This window comes from Orcinus orca, chromosome 6, assembly GCF_937001465.1.
Source record: "Orcinus orca chromosome 6, mOrcOrc1.1, whole genome shotgun sequence".
NCBI classification, from domain to species: Eukaryota; Metazoa; Chordata; class Mammalia; order Artiodactyla; family Delphinidae; genus Orcinus; species Orcinus orca.
This window is the reverse complement of record NC_064564.1, coordinates 100,809,681-100,833,438: the sequence shown is the minus strand read 5'-3', so window position 1 is coordinate 100,833,438 and position 23,758 is coordinate 100,809,681. Positions and strand designations below refer to the sequence as shown.

At 43.3% G+C, this 23,758-nt stretch overlaps 1 protein-coding gene across 4 annotated transcripts in view; it reads right to left on the bottom strand.

The window, feature by feature from the left end:
• ZNF618 (zinc finger protein 618) overlaps positions 1–21,837 on the bottom strand; it is a 184,371-nt gene extending 162,534 nt beyond the window's left edge. The window contains exon 1 of one of the 4 annotated variants that reach the window (XM_033427376.2): positions 21,418–21,837. In XM_033427376.2, coding sequence (XP_033283267.1) covers positions 21,418–21,450 — 33 coding nt within the window. In that variant the 5' untranslated portion in view covers positions 21,451–21,837. The remainder of the gene's footprint in view (positions 1–21,417) is intronic. The other 3 variants (XM_012532847.3, XM_004269306.3, XM_049711837.1) reach the window with 3 other exon arrangements.
• Between the last annotated feature and the right edge of the window lie 1,921 nt (positions 21,838–23,758).

Below are 23,758 nucleotides of genomic sequence, written 5' to 3'. Positions count from 1 at the left end.
GGACTACAAATAAACATGTGGCACGCATGCTTAAACTCTCATTTCCTAGACTCTTCCAAAACACTAAATTGTTTACACATGACAGGGCCTCAGAATCCTTCTCAACACAGCAATCTCGGCAGTCACCACCAATAGGGATGCAATCTGAAATGCATCTATCCTCCTGTTCCAGATCATTGAAAATGATGGAAAGCTTTCCAATTTACAACCCACTGTACTAGCAAAACCCCCATAAAAAAATGCCAAAAACAGCACACTAAAAATAAAACTGCAGGACAATCTCACCAGTGAGTACAGTCACAAACCTCTGTTAAATGGACTCAGGATGTATTAAAATAATGAAACACCATGAACAAAATGGGTTCCTTCTAGGATGGTTTAATATTAGGAAACCTATTAATATAATTCATCACATCAGCAGATCAAAGTAAGAAAAACATATGGCCAAATGGGTACATAATGAAAGGGCATTTGTTAAAAATCCATCATCCTTTTCCCCCCTCTTATTACTAGATAGCTTTATGGTGGGGGAGGGGACGATTCACACTCCTTGCAAAAGAAAAATTCAAACACAGAAAAGTAAAAATCATTCCTAAATCATACCACTCACCTGCATCTTGATAAAATTTAAAAAAGAAAAGAAAAGAAAGAAACGAAGGAACAAACGGGGAGAAAGAAAGGGAAAAATACTCAGAACGATACTTACTCAATGATAAAGAATACATATCGAAAACCAAAATAAACTTCATACTTGATTACAAAATACTAGAATGGCTCCCACTAAAATAAGAAACAATACAAGAGTATTTGTTATTCCCACTATTATTCAAATGGCTCTAGAAGGTCTAGTCAACCCATACTATACGGGGTAAAAGGGACAATATTGAGGAAGAAGAAGGGAAATGAGTATTGTTTGCATGTATTACCACCTACCTAGAAACCCAAACAAACTACTGGAACTACGAAGACAATATAGTATGCTATCCACTACAACAATAACAAAAAACCAACACATAAAAACGGGTAGCTTTTCTATGTACTTGCACTAATTAGGCAAAATACACAATGAGGGAAATTATCCCACTTACAATTGCAGTCAAAAATATCAAATACCTAGGAATATACTTAGAAAGAAATGTCCAGAACATATGTGGAAAACTACAGAATTTTACTGAGGGTCATATAAGGGAACATGAATAAGAGACAGACCACATTACTGGGCAGAAAAACAGTATTGTGAGTATGTCCTTCCTACTCAATTCAATGCATACATTTATTGAATGTGGTTAAAGTCACAAGGCAATTTTTACATTGAAAAAAGTGATTCTAAAGTTCATCTGGTAGAATATATGAGCGAGGCGAATGAGAATTTTGAAAACAGAATAATCGGGAGAGATGTTTATCAAATATTAAAATACCTTAAGAGCAACATTAACAGAAATAGGGTGGTACTAGAACTAAAGTTAATACATGGCAGGATCCACTGGGTCTGTTTCTGCACTGTAATCTATTCCATTTATCTGCCTGTCCATGCCTATGCCAGTTCCACCCACATTCAGTTATTGTAGATTTAAGATATTTTAATGTATACATTTGGAAAATACGACCTCCCACTTCCTGGTTACAGTGCTACACAGCCAACTCCTCAATCCTTTCATAATCTTAGAACCACCCAGCCATGGATTAGGTGGGGCCTGGAAGCCATGCAGCCCTGGGGTAGCAAAAGTGAGACATCACAAATCAATCTTGGCATCTCTTTCCCACTATGGGCTAGCCACAGAACCCATAACCAACCACAGATAGAACGCATAATAAAACTCCTGGACATCTCAAAAGTCCAATCTCTTCATTTTACGGATTTTTTATCCTCATGACAATTCTGCAAGGCAGAGCAGAAAAAACTCGCTATCTCATACTCTAGACAACAATGTTTCCAAGAGGGAAAATAACACCCCAAACTCAGCTAAGGCCTGATAAGGGGGAGAGCCCTCAACACTTGGTCTTTCGCATCCAGTCCTACGGTCCTTCCACTCTCTATGTCCTATACCCCAAATGGACTCAGACGACAAGTGGGCCTACATGAAGTTTCCATCTTCTGTGCAAGAAAAAAATTCAGATGGAATTAGCCAAGCTAGGCCTCACGTAGGACTTACTATGTGTCAAGCACTGTTCTAGTGCTTTTAATATTTCCTCATCTAATTCTCACTATACCCATTTTGTAGATGATGAAACTGACATAAAGAGAGGTTAAGTAATTTTCCCAGAGTCATGTAGTCTAGAAGGGGCAGATCTGGGTTTTGCATGCAGATAAGTCTGACTATAAAGTGTACATCCTTAGTCATTCTGCTATACTGCTTCTCAGAGCAGTCATCCAATGACTGTTTCTCCTGGGGCCAGAGCAGCACCACGAGCCCCAGCACTTGGTCCCACAACGCATACTCCTACCAGACCTCATGCTGGCCTTCTGTAAACTTACACTGTCATGAATATCTTCGTACATAAAATATTTTGATATTTTAAAATCTTCTCCTTTGTATATATTCCCAAAGAGGGATTACTGGGTCGAGGATAGATATTAGTTTAACACATTTCCATAACACACACACACACACACACACACACACACACACACACACACACACATATTGATTCTAAGCTTTGGGAACCTCTGTTGATTTGGAAAAGAAATATAGTAAATTCTTCAAAAAGTGTTTTGTTGACTCACTTATTATTATGAAAGAGGTTCAAGTTCAATAAAGAAAACTTAGAATATATACACAAAAGAGAAAAAAAAAAGACCTATAATCCTATACCTCTCTGAGATAATCTCCATTAATGATTTTGCTCCTTGCGGCTCATTGGAACCCCTGAGCCTTCTAATCACTTGTGGGAAACTGGTCCAAGCTTATCTGCAAGCTCAGCTCCCCAACTCAGGAACTCCACAGCTGCCTGCTTCATGCATTCACATCTTCAATGGGAAGTGACAAAGATCAATATTCATCACGAGGATGGGGGAGCCAGGCAGGCAGGACATACCTGATCTATTCCTCACCTGCTAGACAGGAGGGGGAAAGGAGCTCTGGGTTCTGCCTCCTCAGGACAGCTGGGAGGTCCTGACAGGAGAATCCGACGCCAAGCTTTCAGGGGCCTCCAGGCTAGCAGTTTTCAAACAGCAGGTCATGACCCACTGTTGGGTCTTGAAATCAATTTAATGAGTCACAGCCAGCATTTTTTAAAAATAAAATAGAAGAGAATAGGAAGTATCACAATGCATGCAAGTGGTTACGTGTAAATACTGTTCCCTGCTTTTGCTTTATTTATAAAATGTATTTCTTCCTGTGGGTCAGTCACGAAAGTTTGAGAGCCACTGCCGAGCACCGCTCCTCCCTTGCAAATGCCACTTCCTCCAGGAAGTTGCCCTGGATTTTCTTTACCAGGATTCAACTTTCCCTCCACCGAACACCCTTGGCAATCAGTCTTAGAGCACCAAACACTTTCCATGGCACATTACAGATGGCTGTGAACAGAATCCACATTGATTAAGCACCTTGACAACTATCAACGGTTGTCACCCATAGTTGAAACAAATATTTAATGGATGGGTGATGGATGGATAAATTCAGAAAGTGTTTAGGATCTCAAAAGACAAAGGATCATCATCCAAAAATGGTTTATCAACATAAATGCAGAAAAATGAATTATTAGAGAATTCCAGCTAATAAAATGAAATTTAAAATAATTTACTGAAAAATAAATACTGAAATAAATAAATAATGCAAGGATAGACACAAAATTACCAGAGGTCATCTTGGAAAAGTGTGGAATTATGGAATCTTTTCTTTTTTTGCATATATATTCTAGGTTTCCTCATTGAACAGGAATTCCTTTCATAATAACAAAGTTGATGAAACATTCTTTAAAGAACTCACTATAGTTCTTTTCCAAATCAACACAGGTTCCCAAAGCTTAGTAACAAATGCCCAAAACTAGTATCTCCCCTTGACCCAGTAATCTCTCTGGGAATATATCCAAAGGGGATGGCTTTAAAATATCAGAATAGGGACTTCCCTGGTGGCACAGTGATTAAGAATCCGCCTGCCAATTCAGGGGACACAGGTTCAATCCCTGGTCCAGGAAGATCCCATATGCCACAGAGCAACTAAGTCCATAAGCCACAACTACTGAGCCCGCGCTCTAGAGCCCGTGAGCCCCGACTACTGAGCCCGCACGCCTAGAGCCCAGGCTCCACAACAAGAGAAGCCACCACAATGAGAAGCCCACACACCGTAACGAAGAAATAGCCCCCACTCGCTGCAACTAGAGAAAGCTCTCGCGCAGCAATGAAGACCTAACGCATCCAAAAACAAATTAATTAAATTTTTAAAAAACAGAATATTTAATATAAGAAGATGTTCATTACTGTGTAATTTTAAAAAAGAGAAAAATCAGGACCAACCTAAATGTTCACCAACAGAGTATGGGTTAAATAAACTATGTTTGTTCTCTTCTGTGAATATTGTGCAATCTTGAAAAATGATGTTTATGAAGACGAAAAATGGGGGAAGGAAAAGATAGGAGACAAAACTCTAACACATTATGATTCAAACAATAAAAATATGCTTATCCAATAACAGGAAGGAAATGCACCAAAAGAGTGAATATAAGGGGGCTAGAATATATTTAGCACAATTTTATTTCTCTATTTTCTGATTTCTCTGTAATATCATTAGGTTACCTTAATTATTTAAAAATTAACTTATTAAAACAAATGTTACCATACATCTAACTGCCGCCAGGGAATAATCTGTTTAATAATATCCATTTTGGATAAGCCATGAATTGCTTCCCTTCCAATTCAAGAAACGCACACTAGCACCATTCTGTGCCAGGCATGGTGGGGATCAACGTACGTATGGTCTCTAAGGAAAGATATCCGGGCATCCATGACACACAGCATGTTGTTAAAGGAACTCCACAGGCTCTGAGCTTGTTCAGACCCAGGCTCCAATCTCCACTCTGCCACTTCCCAGATGTGAATGAGAGCACAAACTACGTACCTATGGCAAGTTACCTAACCTCACTGAACCTCAGTTTCCATTATCTATAATGGCACTGATGCCAGTGTGGGTACCAAGGAGAGTGTGTCTGGTGAAGGAGCCCACCAGAAAGCTGCCCCAACGTGGTAAGCACTGCAGGTGGTAATTTATATGCTAGTTTATAAGTCTGTTCTTAAGATATGATTACAGTTTATTTTAAAGTGATCAGATTAAAATAGTGTGATACCTGTACACCCAAAGTACATAACAGAGTCCAGAAATAGACCTAAGTATATGGAAATTTAATATAAGATTAAAATGGCATTTCAGATCAGGGAGGAAAAGCTCGATCACTCAATTATTGATGTTGCAGCAAGGAGCTCACCATTTGGAAAGAAAACAAGAGCCTGATCCCTTTGCCCCTCCTTTAAAGCAAATACATTCCAGATGGATAAACAATTTAAATGTAAGAAAACAAAACCTATATAAAATAATAGAAGAAATAAGGGTGACTATTTCTAGAAATTCTTTTTGTGTTGTTTCCAGGTATCTGATCTTACAAACAGTTCTACTGTGAGCACTGGTGCACATTTCCAATGGTATACAGGCACAAGTATTTCTTGTGTGTACGTTCCAACAAGACAAATTGCTAATTTGTTAACTTAAATAAATGTTAAATTTTTCTTAAAACCATCTTAAACATTTTAAAGTGTGCAGTTCAGCAGTGCTAAGTACATTCCCAGTGTTGTGCAACAGATCTCTAGAACGTTTTCAACTTGCAAAACTGAAACTCTATACCCACTCAACGTCCCCTCCCCATCTCCCCCTTCCCCCTGCCCCTGTCAACCACCATTCTACTTTCTGTTTCTATGAGCTCCACTACTTGAGATATCTCACATGAGTGGAATCATACAGTATTTGTTTTTTTGAGGCTGGCTTATTTCCTTTAGCATAATGTCCTCAAGGTTTATCCATATTGTAGCATATGACAGGATTTCCTTCTTTTTTAAGGCTGAATAATATTCCATTGTATGTCTATACCACATTTTATTTATCCATTCATGAAAGGACAAATGAGTTACTTCCTTGTATTGGCAATACAAGGTGATGGCCACAATGTGTAAAACGAGCACTGCCAATCTCCTGGTAGAAATGTAACTGATACCACCTGTAGAATGTGACTATGCTGTGATTCAGCATATTTGAGGGATGCCGAGGAGATCACCATACAAATGAATGTAAAATCACATGTAAAAAGATTAGAAATAACCAAAATCCTACAGGCGCTAAATTTGAGGACACACACACACGGCGGAAATACAACGCAGTCAGTAAAATACTAAACAAATTTACTGATGAAAAAAGATATCAATGAGTTTAAAAAGAAAAAAGCAGGCTACTGAACAGCATGAAGAATATAGTCCCATTTCTATAAATATTTACATATATATTTAAATATGCAGAGAGATGACTTGAATAATGTCCATCAAAATATGAACAGCGGTAGGATTGGGGGTGATTTTTTAAAGAATAATCACGTTTTTCTAAACTGCTTGTTTTTATAATGATTTTTTTTTATAATCAGGAAACAAAAGAACCTATTTTCACTTAGAAAAAAAATAGAAGCGTAGAACCAACTCTTGGACAGCCATTTCATACTCAGAAACAGAATGGAGATAAGCAGGGACAGTGTGATCAGGAAGTCCTGAGTTTCCATTCTGGCTCTGACACTAATTAGCTGAATGACCCTGGGCAAGTTACTTCTCTGTGCCTTGGGTTCCTCACCAGTAAATAAAGATGATAATAATTCTATGTTACGGAGTTATTTTGGGGATAAAAAGACTAACACTGAGTAGGGTCTCAATAAACATTAGTTTCATTCTCCCCTTGAGTTTGTTACTGAAAGCACCTAGCTGTCCCTGGCTCATATCAGATGCTCAAAATGTGCTGGGTGACTGAATGGTATGCATGGATAAGCAGATAGTCATGAGGAAGGACAGATGTCCAAAGGAAGGAAAGATGAAATGGGTGGATGAGTGGGTCAGTAGAGAGAAGGATGAATATGTGAAGAGCTAGCTAGACAGATGGGTTGGTGAGTAGACAAATGGAATGTCAGCCTGTGTTTTCCAAAGAGCCACATCAATATATATTCTATCCTACATACTCAACGTGACGTTGACACAACTCCATGGAGAGGTGGAGTTTATGTCTCTCCCCTTGAACTGGGGCACACTTTTATAATTGCCTCAACCAACAGACTGACGTGGAAGTTGTGCTGCATGATGTCTCAGGTTAAATCATTCCAGGAGATGCTGCATCTGTTTGGCGCTATGTCTTCATAGGACATGAGCCTTCAGAGCCTCAAGGTGCCATGTAGAAGTCCAGCCAAGTATCTCTATGCTGGAGAGACCACATGGAGATAAATGGAAAGACAGGTGGATTAGATAAACAGATAGATTAGATAGATGTAGATTAGATACACAGATGGACAGATTGGATAGATATAGGTATATCAAGTAGATAGATGGATAGAAAAATAGATAGATACATAAATAGATACACAGATAGATAAATAAATGGGTGGGGAGGTTGATGGATGATGGATGGATGCGTGCTCCAGGAGCCCCATCTGTTTGAGTCTTCCAAGCCCTGGCTCCAAACAAGAGAGTGGGGAAGCCTTTAAGATGACCCCTGCCCCAGCCACCATCTGGCCACAACTACAGAGAGACCCTGAACCAGACTGACCAGCTGAGTCACTCCCAAATTCCCAACCCACAGAAACCACGAGAGACAAGAAATGATTATTGTTGTTTTAAGCCACTAAGTTCTGGGGTGATGTGTATACAGTAATAGATATCTAATACAGATGGTGAGATGAGTATATGTGGGTAGGAGGAGGGACTGGTGCAGAATAAATAACTTCTCTATGTGGAGCCCTGGAAATTAGCAACATCTTGTCTAGATACCAGGCCTTGTCTTGTATACCCCTCCCTGTGTTCCAACAGCCTCCTGCTTACCTACCTATTACAAGCCTTTCTCACCTCAACTGTTAATACTCCCAAAAGCCAGCACTCCAAGTTCTGACTCTCTAATTAATAGGGAAGGGAAGGTCAGGGAATGGGAGGGGAGGGGAGGACGGGGCGGGGGAGGGAAGGACCACCTAGTCTAAGCCCTTATATTGTATAGTAGGGGAAACTGAGACCCAATGAGGGAAAAGAGATTCCCCAAACCACAGCAGAGTTAGAAGCAGGGCTCAGACTAGAGCCCATGGTTCCTGCCCTAAAGCCCAGGGCTATTTCTCCTCCAAAAGCCTGTGGGCTCCAGGTATCCCCAAGTTTGAGTCCTGCCTCCACCACTCACTGCCTGTGACAGTAGTCCCATCAGGGCAGCAAGCGATGTTGCAGGCCCTGGCTGGGATGTGCCAGAGCTCTTGGCTCCAAGCATACCTTACATCTGTCTGGGCATAAATTTGCATTCTGAATCCAGGAGGCCCCGATTCCAAGTATGTCAAATGTAATTAATTAGAGCAAACCTTCTGCAACTGTTTTCAAATGCGGTGTTAAAGGCTCTGTGTGCATGAAACACATAGACCGGGTCCGCCGAGGCGCGCTGGGAGCTGAGGAACGGGAGACAGCAAGTGCTGTACCCAGGTCCTCAGAGTGGGGAGGGCAAGTTCCCATGACACAGCAGTTCAGGACAACCCCCTCACGGTGAGGTTTAGAGCAGGGCATGGGCAGCGCATCTAAGGAGCTGGATTCAGGGCGCAGCCAATCACCAACTCCACATCTTGGTTACTTCACTTTCCTCAAAGGGCTGTTGAGAGCCTGGAACTTGGCAACCATCTGAATTTGAATCCAACTGCCCCCTACAAGCTGTGTGCCCTTGGGCAATTCCATTCACCTCTGAACCTCAATTCTCTCGAAAAAGGGGAGGGAAGGGGGAGGGGAGGGGAGGGGAGGGGAGGGGAGGGGAGAAGAGAAGAGAAGAGAAGAGAAGAGAAGAGAAGAGAAGAGAAGAGAAGAGGGAAGAAAAGAAAAAAGAAAAGAAAAGAAAAGAAAAATCCCTACTTTCCAGGGTGATTGTATTAAATGAGATAACAGATGTTAAACGCTTAGCCCAGTGCCTGGCATATAACAAGCCAACAAATGTGCAATGATTATAGTTCAAGACAGACAAATTCTACTTTGCAAAAATCAAATGAGATAAATAAGAATGCTAAACTTCAGTCTTTTGACAGAAAGAGTTCCTGATTAAAGAAAAAAAAATTGTCAGGCTGAATTTCCAACACATAGCTCAAGCTCCTTTCAAACCACTAAGAGCAGGAGTACGAGGCTGGGAAGTTAGACCTGGGTTCAAGTTTAGCTTTGCCGCTCCCTGCAAGGTTAGTCACCCTCCTCCAGGTCTCTCCGCCAGGGGAGCTAGGTAACCTCCCCACCCTGCCAACTCTGTCCACTCTGGTTATATGCCCTCTGGGTTTTCTAGAAGCCTTGCTTCCCAAATCATTACAGGGAGCAGACCTGTCTTCGTAAAAGAATGGCTTCCAGCCCCCCAGGACCCAAAATCCATAGCCCCTATGGATTTAAAATTTTATGGGTTTAAAAACCCATAAATACCTGGGTTTTTATCCCCATACCAGCCCTGAACTGTACTGATTCAAAAAGACCCTAGTTAAAGACTCAAAAGACTGAAATTTTTTGGCAATCAGAGAAATTGTCAGGGGTAATCTTTTAGATTTGTTTTTGCTCATCTTGTTAGGTTTACTTTCTTCCAAAGTGTTTAATTAATGTTTAGGGGAATGGATAAGCAAAGTGGGAAGCAGTTTAATTTTTTTCCCCGTGAATTACTAGTACCTCTCTCTCTCTGTCTCTGTCCCTCTCAAGTTCCCCATTACCCCTCCATTTTAACCACCTAGTTATGATGATACCTACACCACTACATCATCTTTCCTTCTCAATCCCAAACTCTTGATTCTTGTAGTCTGTCCAGTGACCTGATGAAGCTGCCCTGTGACCTGACCCTGAGCAAGCTACTCCCCCTCTCTGGGGGATGCAGGTTGCCTTAGATCAGCACAGTCCAACAGGAATGTAATATAAACCACATAGGTAATTTCAAATTTTCTAGTAGCCACATTGTAAAAAATGAAAATAAAAGCAAGCAAAATTAATTTTAATAACATACCTTATTTAACACAATATATAAAATGCTATCATTTCAACCTGTAAACCGTATTTTAAAAATAATGACTGAGGGCTTCCCTGGTGGCGCAGTGGTTGAGAGTCCGCCTGCCGATGCAGGGGACACGGGTTCGTGCCCCGGTCCGGGAAGATCCCACATGCCGCGAAGCGGCTGGGCCCGTGAGCCATGGCCGCTGAGCCTGCGCGTCCGGAGCCTGTGCTCCGCAACGGGAGAGACCACAACAGTGAGAGGCCCGCGTACCGCAAACTGAGATCTTCTACAGTCATTTTTTTCCTACTAAGTCTTTAAGATCCAGACCTAGAGAAGACATAATTATAATTCAATAAAAAGTAAATAAAAAAAATAAAACCCAGTGTGAATCTTACACTTAACAGTGCAACTCAATTTAGGCTAACCACATTACAAGTGCCCAACAGCCACATGCGGCTAGTGGTCACCAATACATACTGGATGGTACAGACTTAATAATCTCCATGAGCCCTTTTAGCTCTAGACTCCTCTGATGCAAAAAGACTAGCCTCAAGACAAATTCCACCTCAAGCTAGTAGCACTCCAGGGAAGTTTTCCTTCCCTGAGGCCTCATTTCAGGCCAGTTTTAGTTTTACTTCAGATCAGTTTCACTTTCTGCTTTTCCAGCATACATTGTAAGAAACGCCCACATAATGTACTTACATTTTTATAGTTATTTTTCCCCAGTTGATGAAATTAAAAAAAAAAAAATCTCCAGCATCCAAAAATGTCTTCATCTATTCTCTCCGGGTATTCCAAGGGCTCTGGCTATGTTCACTTGTCTCGCAAAATTCTGAGCCCAAAATAAAACAGAACACAAACTCCCTGCAAAATTTCACCTGATAAAAATTCCCATTCTCAATTCTCTGTAAGAATGTTGGGGCTGGTGAGAATTTGTCCAGGAGGAGGCTCAAAGCTGAGAGGTAGAATGGCTAGCCCCTCAGGCATGCTGTCTTGGACAATAACACATCCAGAAAGGGAGCCAAAACAGTTTCTGACTTCTAATGTTACCAGCAAACTGCAAGCCAGGGGCTTGCTGAGGGATACTCAGACTTCCTCCACTTGGTAGGAGTCATTTCCACCCATGGGGGAGATATGAGATTTCGTTTCTCCCTGGATCCCCCCCAGGACCAGGGCTGGCCCCTGGGAATCAGAGACTCCATCCCTGAAACAGAACTCGCTTCACTAGAAAGCAAGTGTTCCTGTGTTTTCTATAGCAGACTGGGGAGCGGAGTATCACCTGACTCCATTTTTTCTCTTTAGCTTATATGTGAAGCCTCCTTCTGCTTTGTCAGCCAAAATATTTATATCATTTTTCTGTTGACTCAATACCATCCTCACCTCAGCCTCCCTCCTTTCCTTTTTAAGAAAAGAAAGGAGTTGTCACCAACACGTTTCTCCAGCTCTGCCCTGTTTATGAAGCATTTTTGAGTCCGTTAACACATGGGATGCTTGCAAGAAGCCTGTGAGGGGTATACAAATAGGTTGTTCTCCCACTTCGCAGATTAACAAACAGAGGGTACACCGGGGTGGGCAGACCCCAGTGCCTTCTAGGGCGCAGCAGGTCACATACAGGATCGAAATCAGAGGAGGTTGGAAACTGACTCAAAACAGGAGAACACATACACTGCAAACGCTGAAAAGTTCTGAACTTTTTAAACCTTAGGCCAGCAAATCAAATAAAATAAAAAAGATAAGGGGCCAATTCACCTTGTGGGCACCCATCTGTGACTCTGGGTTTATACAATCTACCCAACAGGGCACTAATAATTAGTGATTAACGCTAGTTATAAAAATTAACACATATAAAATAAAAATAAAACAAAATAACCCACATGTAGGGCTTCAGAGTTTAAAAAGCATTTTTAAATATGCTGTCTCATTTCACTCCTTTGAAGATTATGTCCATCTCAGGTCCCAGATGTAGAAATTAAGATGCCCAGGGACTGAGGAACCCGATTATGGTCTTAGAGTGTAACCTGTCATAAACCCACGTGGTCATCCAGGAACCCCAGGGCCTGCCCTGCCCCTCTGCCACGTCACCTATAGCACAGGAGTGAGAGAGCGGGCAACACCAACCAACCCAGTGGCCCAGCCACTGCATCTCCCCTTTGATCACTCAGGGATCAGACACAGAAGCAGGTTATCCAGCCCTGCTTTGATGACAACCCCAAGGGTATCTAATTATAACAGGGAAGGGAGGAGTCAAGATCCTCTCACTATTTCTCAAGAACAAATTAATTCCTTTTGACATAGTATATATGCAAAGAGTAGGAAAAGCACTGGTTGAGGAATTAAGAAATCTGAGGCTTGAAGTAGCTCCGCCTATGCACTGAGGTTCTGGGCAAGTAACTCCACCTCTCTTCCCAGGTACGTGTATTTGTGTATGTGTGTGTGTGTGTGTGTGTATGACTAGATCAGAAATGACAAATTGGCTTCATGTGGTAGCATCATAGTAAGAAGGGCTCTGAGGCCACTGGCCAGATTCAATGGAAAAGACTGCCATGATTGATTAGCAATATCTGCCACAGGCTTAAAAATGGGGAGTGGCGGCATGCATATTACTTATTTACCATCCCTGGATTAGATGTACAAATAACATGCTGCAAGTGAAAAGCACTTTGCCCTTTACAAAGCTTATTTTCTCCCATCCCTCGCAACTTTTCACAAGAACCCTGTGCCACACTTACTATCTTCATCATCATCATTATCATCATCACCACCTTACAGATACGGAAAACAAAGTGTTAATACTTTGACAAAGATCACAATATGACTAAGTAGTGGAGCAGAGAGGGGAGCGGAGCCTTGTCCCTTCAACTTCAATCGCTTTGTTCTACCCTTGGAAATGTCCAGCTGGTGTTCTGCCACTGGTAGGACAGCTCATCCATGTGACCATACAGAAGGGACCACCTGTTCACAAGGCTTCACCTCCCTCCCACTGGTTACTTCTGCCTTATAGAGAAGGGGCCCCAGCAAGACACAAAAGGAAAGGGGTGCTAATTCAGAGTTCCGGATGCTTCTTCCCAAGGCGAAGTTCCGGCCTCACTGTACAGGTGGAGAAGCCAAACCCAGAGATAAGTGAGGTTAAAAAAAAAGGGCAGAGGGACTTCCCTGGTGGCTCAGTGGTTAAGAATCTGCCTGCCAACACAGGGGACATGGGTTCAAGCCCTGGTCCGGGAAGATCCCACATGCCGCAGAGCAACTAAGCCCGTGCGCCACAACTATTGAGCCTGCGCTCTAGAGCCCACGAGCCACAACTACTGAGCCTGCGTGCCTAGAGCCCGTGCACTGCAACAGATAAGTCACCGCAGTGAGAAGCCCGCACATGGCAACGAAGAATAGCTCCGGCTCGCCACAACTAGAGAAAGCCCACACGTAGCAATGAAGACCCAACGCAGCCAATAAATAGATAAATAGACAGATAGATACATAAATAAATAAATAAAAATTCTAAAAAGAAAAAGGGCAGAATTGGAAGTCCCTAATGTCACAGTCCACCCCACCAGGAACAGGACGCTCTATATCCTCAATTCCAAGGTGCCTTAGACTGTTAGATACACCATCGATTTTATAATAGCTTTTTGAGACAAAAAAAAAAAAGAGGGAGAAATAGTGCTCTAACAGAACACATCTACTGTAAAACACATGCCAATTTCAGAAATATGAAAATGTGGGAACTTGACCATTGAGGAAATACGGGATCCTGTGCTCACCTGCTGAGCTGGGCCATAAAGTGTTAACGATGACAGCATTTTCAAAAACTTACAGAAAAAAAAATTAAGCAAATAAACGGAACATTCTCAGTTTTTTCCCATAAATTTTCCCTGAATCTTTGGCACGTGCAAACGGGAATCCGACCAAAGGTGGGGTCTGGTTGAACATCAAATCACACATTCAGCTACTTCACATCTAAGGGGCCCATGTGACCAGCTGTTCTGCAAACAGCCCCCTGAAGTCCAATTCCAGGGCCCATGGCCAAGACCAGCTCCTAGAGCAAGGACGGGGTATTGTCAAGTCCCTCCACCTCAAGGTACACCCCCCTTTTCCACCTCCTTAGACATGCTGGGTCCCATTTGCCATACCTGCAAATCTGGATGATAACCCCAGATGCCCCCCAACTATTTTAAGGAAATGGTTTACACAACAGGAGCGAAGGGGGATGAGGAACTTTTAAAAAATTCTCCACAGCATGTAAAGTCAAAGGAGCCATCCAAGGAGCCCTCTCTGATTTATTATTCCAAGGGAGCCGTGGGCTTCAGAGCCGGCTCTAAGAAAATCCATTTTCTTAGATAAAGAAAACAAAACACTGGTGTTGACCAAATGGCCAAACCCAAAACTGGTCACCTACTCTTCACTAGACCCAAATCTAGATGATCTGAGCTTTTTCCAAAAAATCAAATTAAGTCATCAAACAGTTATTGAGCTGCTGCTCCGTGCCAGACCCTAAAATGAGTAACCCATGACCTCTGCCCTCAAGGAACTCACAAGCCGGCGGGCGAGACAGAAATGCGAACAACCGACTCTCATCTGTGGGCCCAGAGTATCTGCAAAGTACTGCAGTTTGGGGAAGCTCGGGGAGTCTCCACAGAAGGGGACATGCAGGTAGGTCTCAAGGGGGGTAGGGGGGTCTGGTTTCTCATGGAGCAGAGACAAAGGAGGGAAAGGGCCCAAGAGACAGAAGGCCCAGTATGAGCAGAAGCTCAATGGTAGACAGTTCACGACAAATTAAGATTTGTCCCTTTAAACACTGTGCCACAGGCTTTGAAACAAATCCAGAAATACTTGGAGGAGCCAGAGCATCCCTGAAATGAAAGCATTGAGGCCACTTTTGACAAGAAAGATGTGTACGGTCCAAGGGATGTCTCTTCCTAGTCTGTTCTAAAATAAAGCAACAACCAAAAAAGTGTACATTTTCTGTTGTTACCTAACTCTGCCTATTAAAGATAAGTCATCAGGTTTCCAGAACTACCAAAACTCTTGTCACTGGGACTCAATCTCCCCAAATGGAGACCACTGGGTCAGGCATTACTGACATGTACTGACCACCCTTCTAAGGACAACCTTCTAAGGACTGGCTGGATGCAACACATGAATTGCTTCATTTAATCACAGAACAACCTTTCAAGGTCAAGATTATTACCCCCCCTTTTTCCAGATGCAGAAGCTGTGGCTCCAAACCCGGAGGTGACTTTCCCAAAGTAACATAACGCCAACCACACGATGAGGCTGGATTTTAAACTCTGGTCTGGCTGACCTCAAAACCACCTTTCCATTTCACCAATTGGGGGAGGTGTCAGAAATTTCCTATGCTTCTAACTTAAGGCCTATCCTACGGGGATTTCATGGTGGGTTTTGCCCCTGGATCTCCCCCCACCCCGTGGACCCCAACCCTGGTCCTACCCACCTGCTGTCTTCTTCCATCTTAATCCTTCTTTCAGGCAATACTTTATTAAAACCCACCTCTTACGACAGCCTCCTGTACTTCTTGACTTCAACGGCACACATGCTGAGACACAACATTCTGGAGTTGCTAGTCATCATCTGTCACTTTTAACTAAAGCGTTCTGGCCTAACCTTGGCAGAAGACTGCTTTGAGACAAATAAAAGGGAGGCGTGGACCACTTTAGCCAGAAGAGGCTAAATGGATGGAACGTATCACCTCTACGGGCTGAAATGCCTCAGAGCATCGAGGGTTCAGGAACGAAGTCCCACCAGCAAACACCAAGAGCTTTCAAAGATGTGTCATAACCTTTTGAGGCCACCCAGTGACAACAACGAGATGGAACATTGGTCTGGCCCTGTGCTATCCAATATAGAAGCCACTAGCCACATGTGGCTACTGAGCTCATGAAATATGGCTAGTCAGAAAAGACTTAATATCCCCCCAAAGAAAGAATGTAAAATAGCACATTAATAATTTTTATGCTAATGAAGACTGAAATGATAGCATTGCAGATATACTTTGGGTTAAATAAACTATGTTATTAAAATTAATTTCACCTGCTTCTTTTTAGTTTTTTTAAAGTGTTACCAGAAAATTTTATTTATTTTTGTTGTTTTTTGTTTTGTTTTGGCCATGCCGCACGGCATGCAGGATCTTAGTTCCCAGACCAGGGATTGAACCCGTGCCCCCTGCAGTGGAAGCACAGAGTCCCTCCAGGGAATTCCCCAGAAAATTTTAAATGACATATGTGACTCACATTTGTGGCTCAAATTATATTTCGATTGGACAGTGCTGGCCTGACACATTTAAAAGATGAGGAGACCAAGACAGCAATTCGAGAGTTTTTAGGAAGGGCACACACACAAAAATATAGACATTTGCTCAGAGTCTGATTGGACTTTAAATATAGCACAAACATGAACTCTTTAACTCCACAAAAATTCCTCTGGCAATCTGAAGTAAAAGTGAGGAATGAAAGTAACTGGGGCTGCTTCTCCCTCCCACCAAGACAGGGATCCCACGCTACTAAAGTCTCCATTCCAGCCACAGAATCTGGCAAAGATGCTGTTTCACTGTGGAAGGACAGAGCACCTGTCCTTCCCGTCTCATTCAAGGCCAACAAGCTGAGGTGTGTGCCTGACTGCCATGTAGCTGAGACTTCTTCACAGCTGGCCCTTCAGGCAGGCTCAACCAGGGGACAAAACATGTGGCCCAGGGCACCTACCCCACAGGGTTCATGTGAAAGTCAACTGGGATAATAAATAAGAAGATAAAGTATAAACAGCAACGTGCGATGTTCTTGGAGCACATCACTGTCGATCATCTAGACCAGTATCTGTCAAACTCTTTTAACCGTGACTCACGGTAGGACTTACATTTGTCATGCACATACATTGGCATATGTAAATAAAACTGAAGTTTCATGAGACAACACTTACCTTCAATACATAGCTATGCCTCTGCTAGTTCGTGTTCCCCTGTATTCTATTCTATTCTTTTTTTTTTTAATGCTGATTGTGACCCACTAAATTGATTTTACAACCCACCTGGGTATGGTGAATAAGAGGTACACTCCCCACTCTGTGATGGACACTGCTATTTGATCACTGCACCCCACTCTCCAGAATATGGGAGTCCAGATGTGACCTCAGAATCCTTCTCAACACAGTGATCCAGGCAGCTGTAGCCCATTGCTTGGAGTCAGAATCAGAGAAGAAAACTATTTATTAATATCTTTGTTTTGATCCAAAGCTCTCATATGACAAACGCAAAAACTGAGGCTCAGGAGGAAAAAGTGGTTTGTCCAAGGTCATACAGCAAGACTTTGGGAGAGCTAGGGCACCTGTGTACCCACAAAGCCACTTCACCTGCCATCACCAGGGAGGAGACGCATGAAAAAATTTCCAAATTTCACCATGACCATGAAAAGTCAGCCTATACATCCAGTGAAACACACAAGGAAATTCTCATCACCCCACCAAGGAGAAGACATGAGGATTCTGAGGTCAGAGGAAGCAGCAAGCCCAGAGCTGAGTCAAAGGTGGGGGCAGTGGGCGGGGAAATTGTGTCTGACAATGGGGGAGTTTTTAAACTCTGTTTCTCAAACGAAACAAACCACTGGCTATTTATTTTCTAGGACCAGAGAGAGGTCACACTTACACTGACCAGCCATCTTTGTTGCTTTCCTTCTGCAAAAGCAAGAGCCCTTGTTCAAGTTCACCTCTGTGCAGGGCTGAAAGTATAAGCAAACCCTTCTTCTTAGCTTGGTCCAAAGTCAAGCTATAAAGCAAGCCCTTGAAATTTCAAACCTTATTAGAAAAAAAAAAAAACCTCCTTAGGCAGAAAAGCAAAACATTAATAAGAGTCTCCTCTGTGAAACTGAGCATAAATGATCTTTCACCAAAATAACCCGGCCCATCATCAAATTACCACCCCTCAAGTCCAATCTGTCAGATTTTTTGCCCAATATTAAAAAAGAGTTTGGTGAACAGACATGGCCTAACAAAAAAATCGGCTGAAATATCCATTTCTGGTCACACTTCCATCCATGATAGGAGGTGAGAGAGGTATGGCCCAGGTCAGGTCTCAATCCTGAGAGACGCCAATAGAAACAAAAGAAAGCTGACCCCGCCCCCAACAGTGCCATCATGCACCTCTATTTCCTTAACAACAAACATGATCCGAATAACCAATTAAGAAAAAAAAAAAGAAAGAAAGAAAAAACAGGCCTACAAAACAGAGATGATTTTCAATTTCCAGCCAGGAGTTCCCTTTAAACCGTAGACAACACAACAAAATTTCAATAGAATGGAATGAAGGAATCTGAGTTGTGTGTCAGGAGATCCAGGACACACAAAGGGACGTGCTGCAATATTTTTATTCCTTGCACCAGAAATAACCTGTTATCTACAACCCTGACTTTTTCTCAGATGCCCGGTAAGGGTGCCCAACCCACCCCTCCCCAGTCCAGGGCACAGCTCTCCTCCATCACTTGCTAAGCTGGCCCTACTGTCTCATGAGGCCTCCAGAGCCCTTGGAAATTATAAATTCTTTGACCGTCCTAGGCATCGGCCTAAATAATTCAACAGAGAAAAAATTTTTAATTACGCTCTGTTTAAAAAAAAAAAAAAAAAAAAAAGCTCATTCCAAATGTCAGAATGTGGCCAGTCAGCCCTGAAGGATTTTGTTACTAAAAAAGTAAAAATCTCCCAAATGCAATGGTGCTGATGGGTAATGTCGAACCTCTGTCACTGTCAAATACATTTCACATAATTTGTATCCCCTTAGAAAACTGAATTTCCAAAAAACTGGGATGGGAATCCATGGACTGGGGCCATCATTTCTTCTAAGACCAACTGGTGACTGGTGAAAGGGGAGAGGGTTTCCTGTCCCAGCCCTGTGTGACCCATCATCAGGTCCCATCAAGATCCCACTCCACAAATGCTAACAATATTTTCCCCTCCTTTTGGACAGAAAAATTAGAACTTTTTTTTTTTTTTTTGGTGCAAAATCCCCAGCAAGTTCAGATACTAATTTATCACAAATAACCCTTCAACTTTGGGTAGGTACCTTATTTTCCTCTGTTAAATTTCAATTCAGTCAGTGTTTGTCTTCCCAAAGAAAAAAAAGAAATTGGGGTGTGGGGGGGGTTCACCTTATTTGATTCTTTTGAAGGCCAAAAAACTACATCAAATACTATTTGCACATACGCTTTCATGTTCCAAAGACAAGTACCTTTGGGTTTGGCTTTTGTTTATATTTTGATTTTTTTCCTTGAAAAAAAAATTAAATTTTGATGCTAGAATCAGCTGAATTGGTGTGTTACCCCAGTTTTTCAGCAAAGTAAGTATTCCACTAGAGAAGATGGATAAAAATAAGAATTTTAATCTCCTCTGTTCTTCCCTCTTTTATCTTTCCTTCTTAAGTCAGTAAAATTTGTGTTTTAAAAAAAAAAAAATCACAGACCCCCCCCCAAATGATCAAGATTAATGGATTTCCCCCCCATTTGAAAGTAATCAAATTTGTGAAAAATACCAAATGTTAATAAACTACCAACCCCACATCACAATCAAAGAGGCTGAAACCAATCCGGCTATTTTTTTTTTTCAATAATAAAATTTTCAAATTGGAAGACTGAGCAAGCACACAGAAAGGAAAATTTTCTTCCTACCAAGGATTCCTCAACCCTTGTATTTATCAACTGATTCAGTTGCATGTCATAAAAAATGAGCTTCTGTGAATCCACTGTTAGTTTTTTCATAATAATGTTAATTATGCATATCTTATTTTAATGGCGGTCTCTCCTACAAATCTGTGGGCTACTCAGTTTGTATAATGTAATGAATTTACATTTTTTTTCCACTGACCATTGCTCAGAAAAGGTTTCTGACATTTTCTGGATAAAACAACAACAAAAAAAGAAAAGCCTAGACCTTTCAGGAAACAAAATCAGAAAACAGTCTTAATTATTCCATCAAAACAAAAAAAAATAACACAAAACCCAACAAATGCAGGGAAAAAAAGACAGGATTTCACTCTAACTTTTCCAGTTTCTGTTTTTCTTTAGAACCTTGAGATTCAATTGCAGTAAAACATAAATGAAAAATTTTCTAAAAAACCTACAATTTTTGGGTGTGTCCAAAGCCAACATTTTAGGGTCTATTTTCTCTTTTAAATCCTTCCTTCTTGGAAATAGAAAAACTTTAAATATTGCCAAATGGCAAAATTAGTCTTTTTTGCCCGCTGAGCTAAACAAGTTCCAAATTACAATGAAGTACAATTTCTAATTGCTTCAATAAAGCCAATTCTCCCAGTTTCCCCTAAACTCAACAATTTCCCTCCTTTCCTCAACCCAAATAGTTTTTTTCTCAAACTAAAATGAGTTGGGCAGCCAAATTGACTTTGGTTTTAGAAGGCTTTTTGCTTTCTCCCCTTCAAAAACTGAATTCATTCCAATTCCAGCTTAATTTTCATTTACATATTATCTGGATTTAGCTTCAGAAATAAAAATTGTCTCTATACTCCTGGAAAGATCAAAGTGAAAATTGTCACCCCCAAAAAGAAAAAAAAAGAATCTCTTTCCCCTCCACTGTCTTATAGAGCAAACTTTTGAAAAAATAAGAAATAAAAAATATTTCTCTCCAATTTTAATTTCTTTTTTTATTTACAAAATAGTATCCTCTAGGTGGCGTCGTTTTAATGGGAAAAAACTACCGTTTGAAGAAAAATTAGAAAAAAAATTGAGAAAGGGAAATATGGCCTAAAAAAAAAAAGACTGTTGCAAAGACAGAGGACCAGGGGGGAAAGACCTCCCGGGGGGTCATCAGGGACCCCGAGCGCACAGAGGGTCGGGGGAAATTGCAAATTTAGGGGGGAGGGGGGAGAGCTGGAAGGGGTTGTATTTTTGCAAAATGTGAATTGTCCAAACTGAAATGGCTGCTCTGTTCTCTCGCCGCTTTGTTTTCTGGGCTCCGGTCCGAGCCCGGGGCTGGAGGGGGCGCCGGGTGGGGGCCCGAAAAGACCCCCCCGTCACCCCCACCCTCCTCACACCCCGCGGCGCCCGGGGGGGCTCTCCAGACCCCGACCCTCCTGTTTGCGCCCACAAAAAAGCCCGCAAACGTGCCCAGGCACTTTGCATTTTGCAAATCTTGCAATGAAGTGGCGCAGCGCCCCGGGCCCCGGCCCCCCGGGGTCCCCAGCGCCGTGCATGCCCCCGGCCCCCCGTCGTACCTGCGGAGCCGCCGCGCCGCCCGGCTGGTTCATGGGTCCGTGCGGGAGGAGGCGGCCCCGTCGCGTCCTGCTCCTCCCGGGCCGGGCTGCTGGTGCGCGCACAATGCCGCCGCCGCTGCCGCCGCCGCCGCCGCCGCCGCCGCCGCCGCTCCCTCCTCCGCCCGCCCCGCTCAGGCCGGGGGGGCGGGGGCGCTGGGGGCGCGCAGGGGGGGCGCCCGGCCCTCGCCCCCACCCCCGGCCCGCACCCGCCGCCGCCGCCGCAGCCGCCGAGCCGCCCCTCGCGGGCCCGCGGCCGCCCCCCGCCGCCCTGCCCGCCCCCGGGCCGGCCTCGCCGCGCGGCCCGCGAGCTCCGGGCCTCGGCCTCGGCCTCCGCGCCGCCGGCCTCCGCGTCGCACACAAAGCCGGCCGGCCCCCGGGCGCGCCGCTCCCGCCCGCCAGCCTGCCCCCGGGCCGCGGCGCACCCGCCCCCCAAACTTTCCCGCGCCGCGCCCAGCTCTCCCCGCGCCTCCCGCACCCGCCCCCCAGCGCCCTCCTGCCCTGCCCCCGCTCTCCAGCCCCTCGGAGAGGTCATTTTCACGTTGGAAGAAAAGTTTGGGGAGCCGCCCCTGGACGGAACACAAGGGGTTAATGGGAACTACTCGGCGCCCCCCTCCACCCCCCAAAAAATCAGATTGATTTTTTAAATAAAGTTTGAAGAACTGGCCTTATGGAAGAATCGGAAGGCTCAATGGGGATATTCCTATTGCCCCTGCACCCCTCCAAAAAAATCTAATGTAATCGAAAAATAAAAGTTTGAAGAACTAGCCCTATGTCAGACAGGAGGGGTTAAGGGGACTCTTTCTAGCCCCCCCAATCAGAATGAATTTAAAAATAAATATTTGAGGAGCTGCTTTTATGTGAAATGCGGGATAAAGAGAATGTTTCTCTCTACTCCTGTCAATTTTTTTTAAAGAACGTATTTATTTTTAAAATAAAAGTTTGAAGAACTGGCCCCATGTAAGATCAGAAGGGCAAAAGGTTAAGGGGGGGTTAGACGCCCCACCCACATCCCCCAATCAAGTTGATTTCAAAAAGAAAAATGTGCAAAACTGTGTAATAAACAAGAATATTTTTATCCAACACCCTAAAAAATCAGATTATTTTTAAATTTGGGAACTGCCTTCTTGTAACTTGGGAAGGTTTAAGGGGGATTTTTCCCCCGTTTCCTCCTCACCCTCCAAAAAAATCAGATTTTTTAAAAAAATTAAAAGTGTGAAGGACCTGCCCCATATAGGGATGGGAGGGATTACTGGAGATCCTACGTCTCCCACAACTGATAGATTTTTAGAATAAAAATTTGAAGAACTGCGTATATATGAGATGAGAGAAATCTTTCTTTACCCCTCCCCAAGAGAAAAATAGAAGGATAGTTTTTTAAAAGAAAAACATTGGAAATTAAGGGTAAACAGGTATCTCTTCTCTGCCCTGACCTTAAAAACTCAAATGTGTGTATGTGTGTGTGTGTGTGTGTGTGTGTGTGTGTGTGTGTTTTGTTTTGTTTTGTCTTGTTTGATGTTTAAGAAGTCGGGTCGATATGAGACAGGAAGAGTTACAGAAATTTTTTCCCTGCACCCTCTAGAAAAGTTATTTTTTAAATGTCCGGAAACTAAGGGATTGTATAGAAGACACTGTCTCTCCCTAAAGAGTGAACATGTGAGAAATTTATCCCTACACAGGAGGCAAAGAATTAAGAGACACACACTTCTCCAGACCAAACACACACGAGAGTGAGAGGAATCTCTGAACAATTCCCCCACTACCCCCAAAGCTGGAAAGTCGTTGAAAATAAAAAGTGGCCATTTTTCTCCCTGCCAGCCTGGCAAGCGTGTCCCTGGCAAAGGTTTGGCAGCCTGTGCCAAGGCTAGTGTAGGGCAGGCGCCGAGGGGAGCAGGGCAGCCTGTGGAGCTTGGCAGTGTTGGGCTCCTGTGAGCCCGGGACACACGTGCAGGCCAGGCAGCCCCCAGCCTGTCTGCCCCTCAGCCACCAGATGGCTGAGGCCCTGTTACCCAGGGAAATGCTCCATGTGTGATGTCTCTCTGGCTCCATCCCTCTGTGAAGGTTTCTAAGCACCTGTCTCAAGACCAGACCCCCTGCTCTGCCTAGCGGAGCCACACCTGACTTAAGGCCCTGGAGCAGAAAAAAACTGGATCCAAAACAACACTGAGTCTCGGTCACCACGGCTGAGAGCCATGCGGTACCATGGGAAAAAATCCTGCCCTGGGAGTCAGGAAAACGTGATGCAATAAATAGTCGTTGAACACTTAACTATGTGCCAGGCATGTTGTGTCTAGTAGGGCAGCTG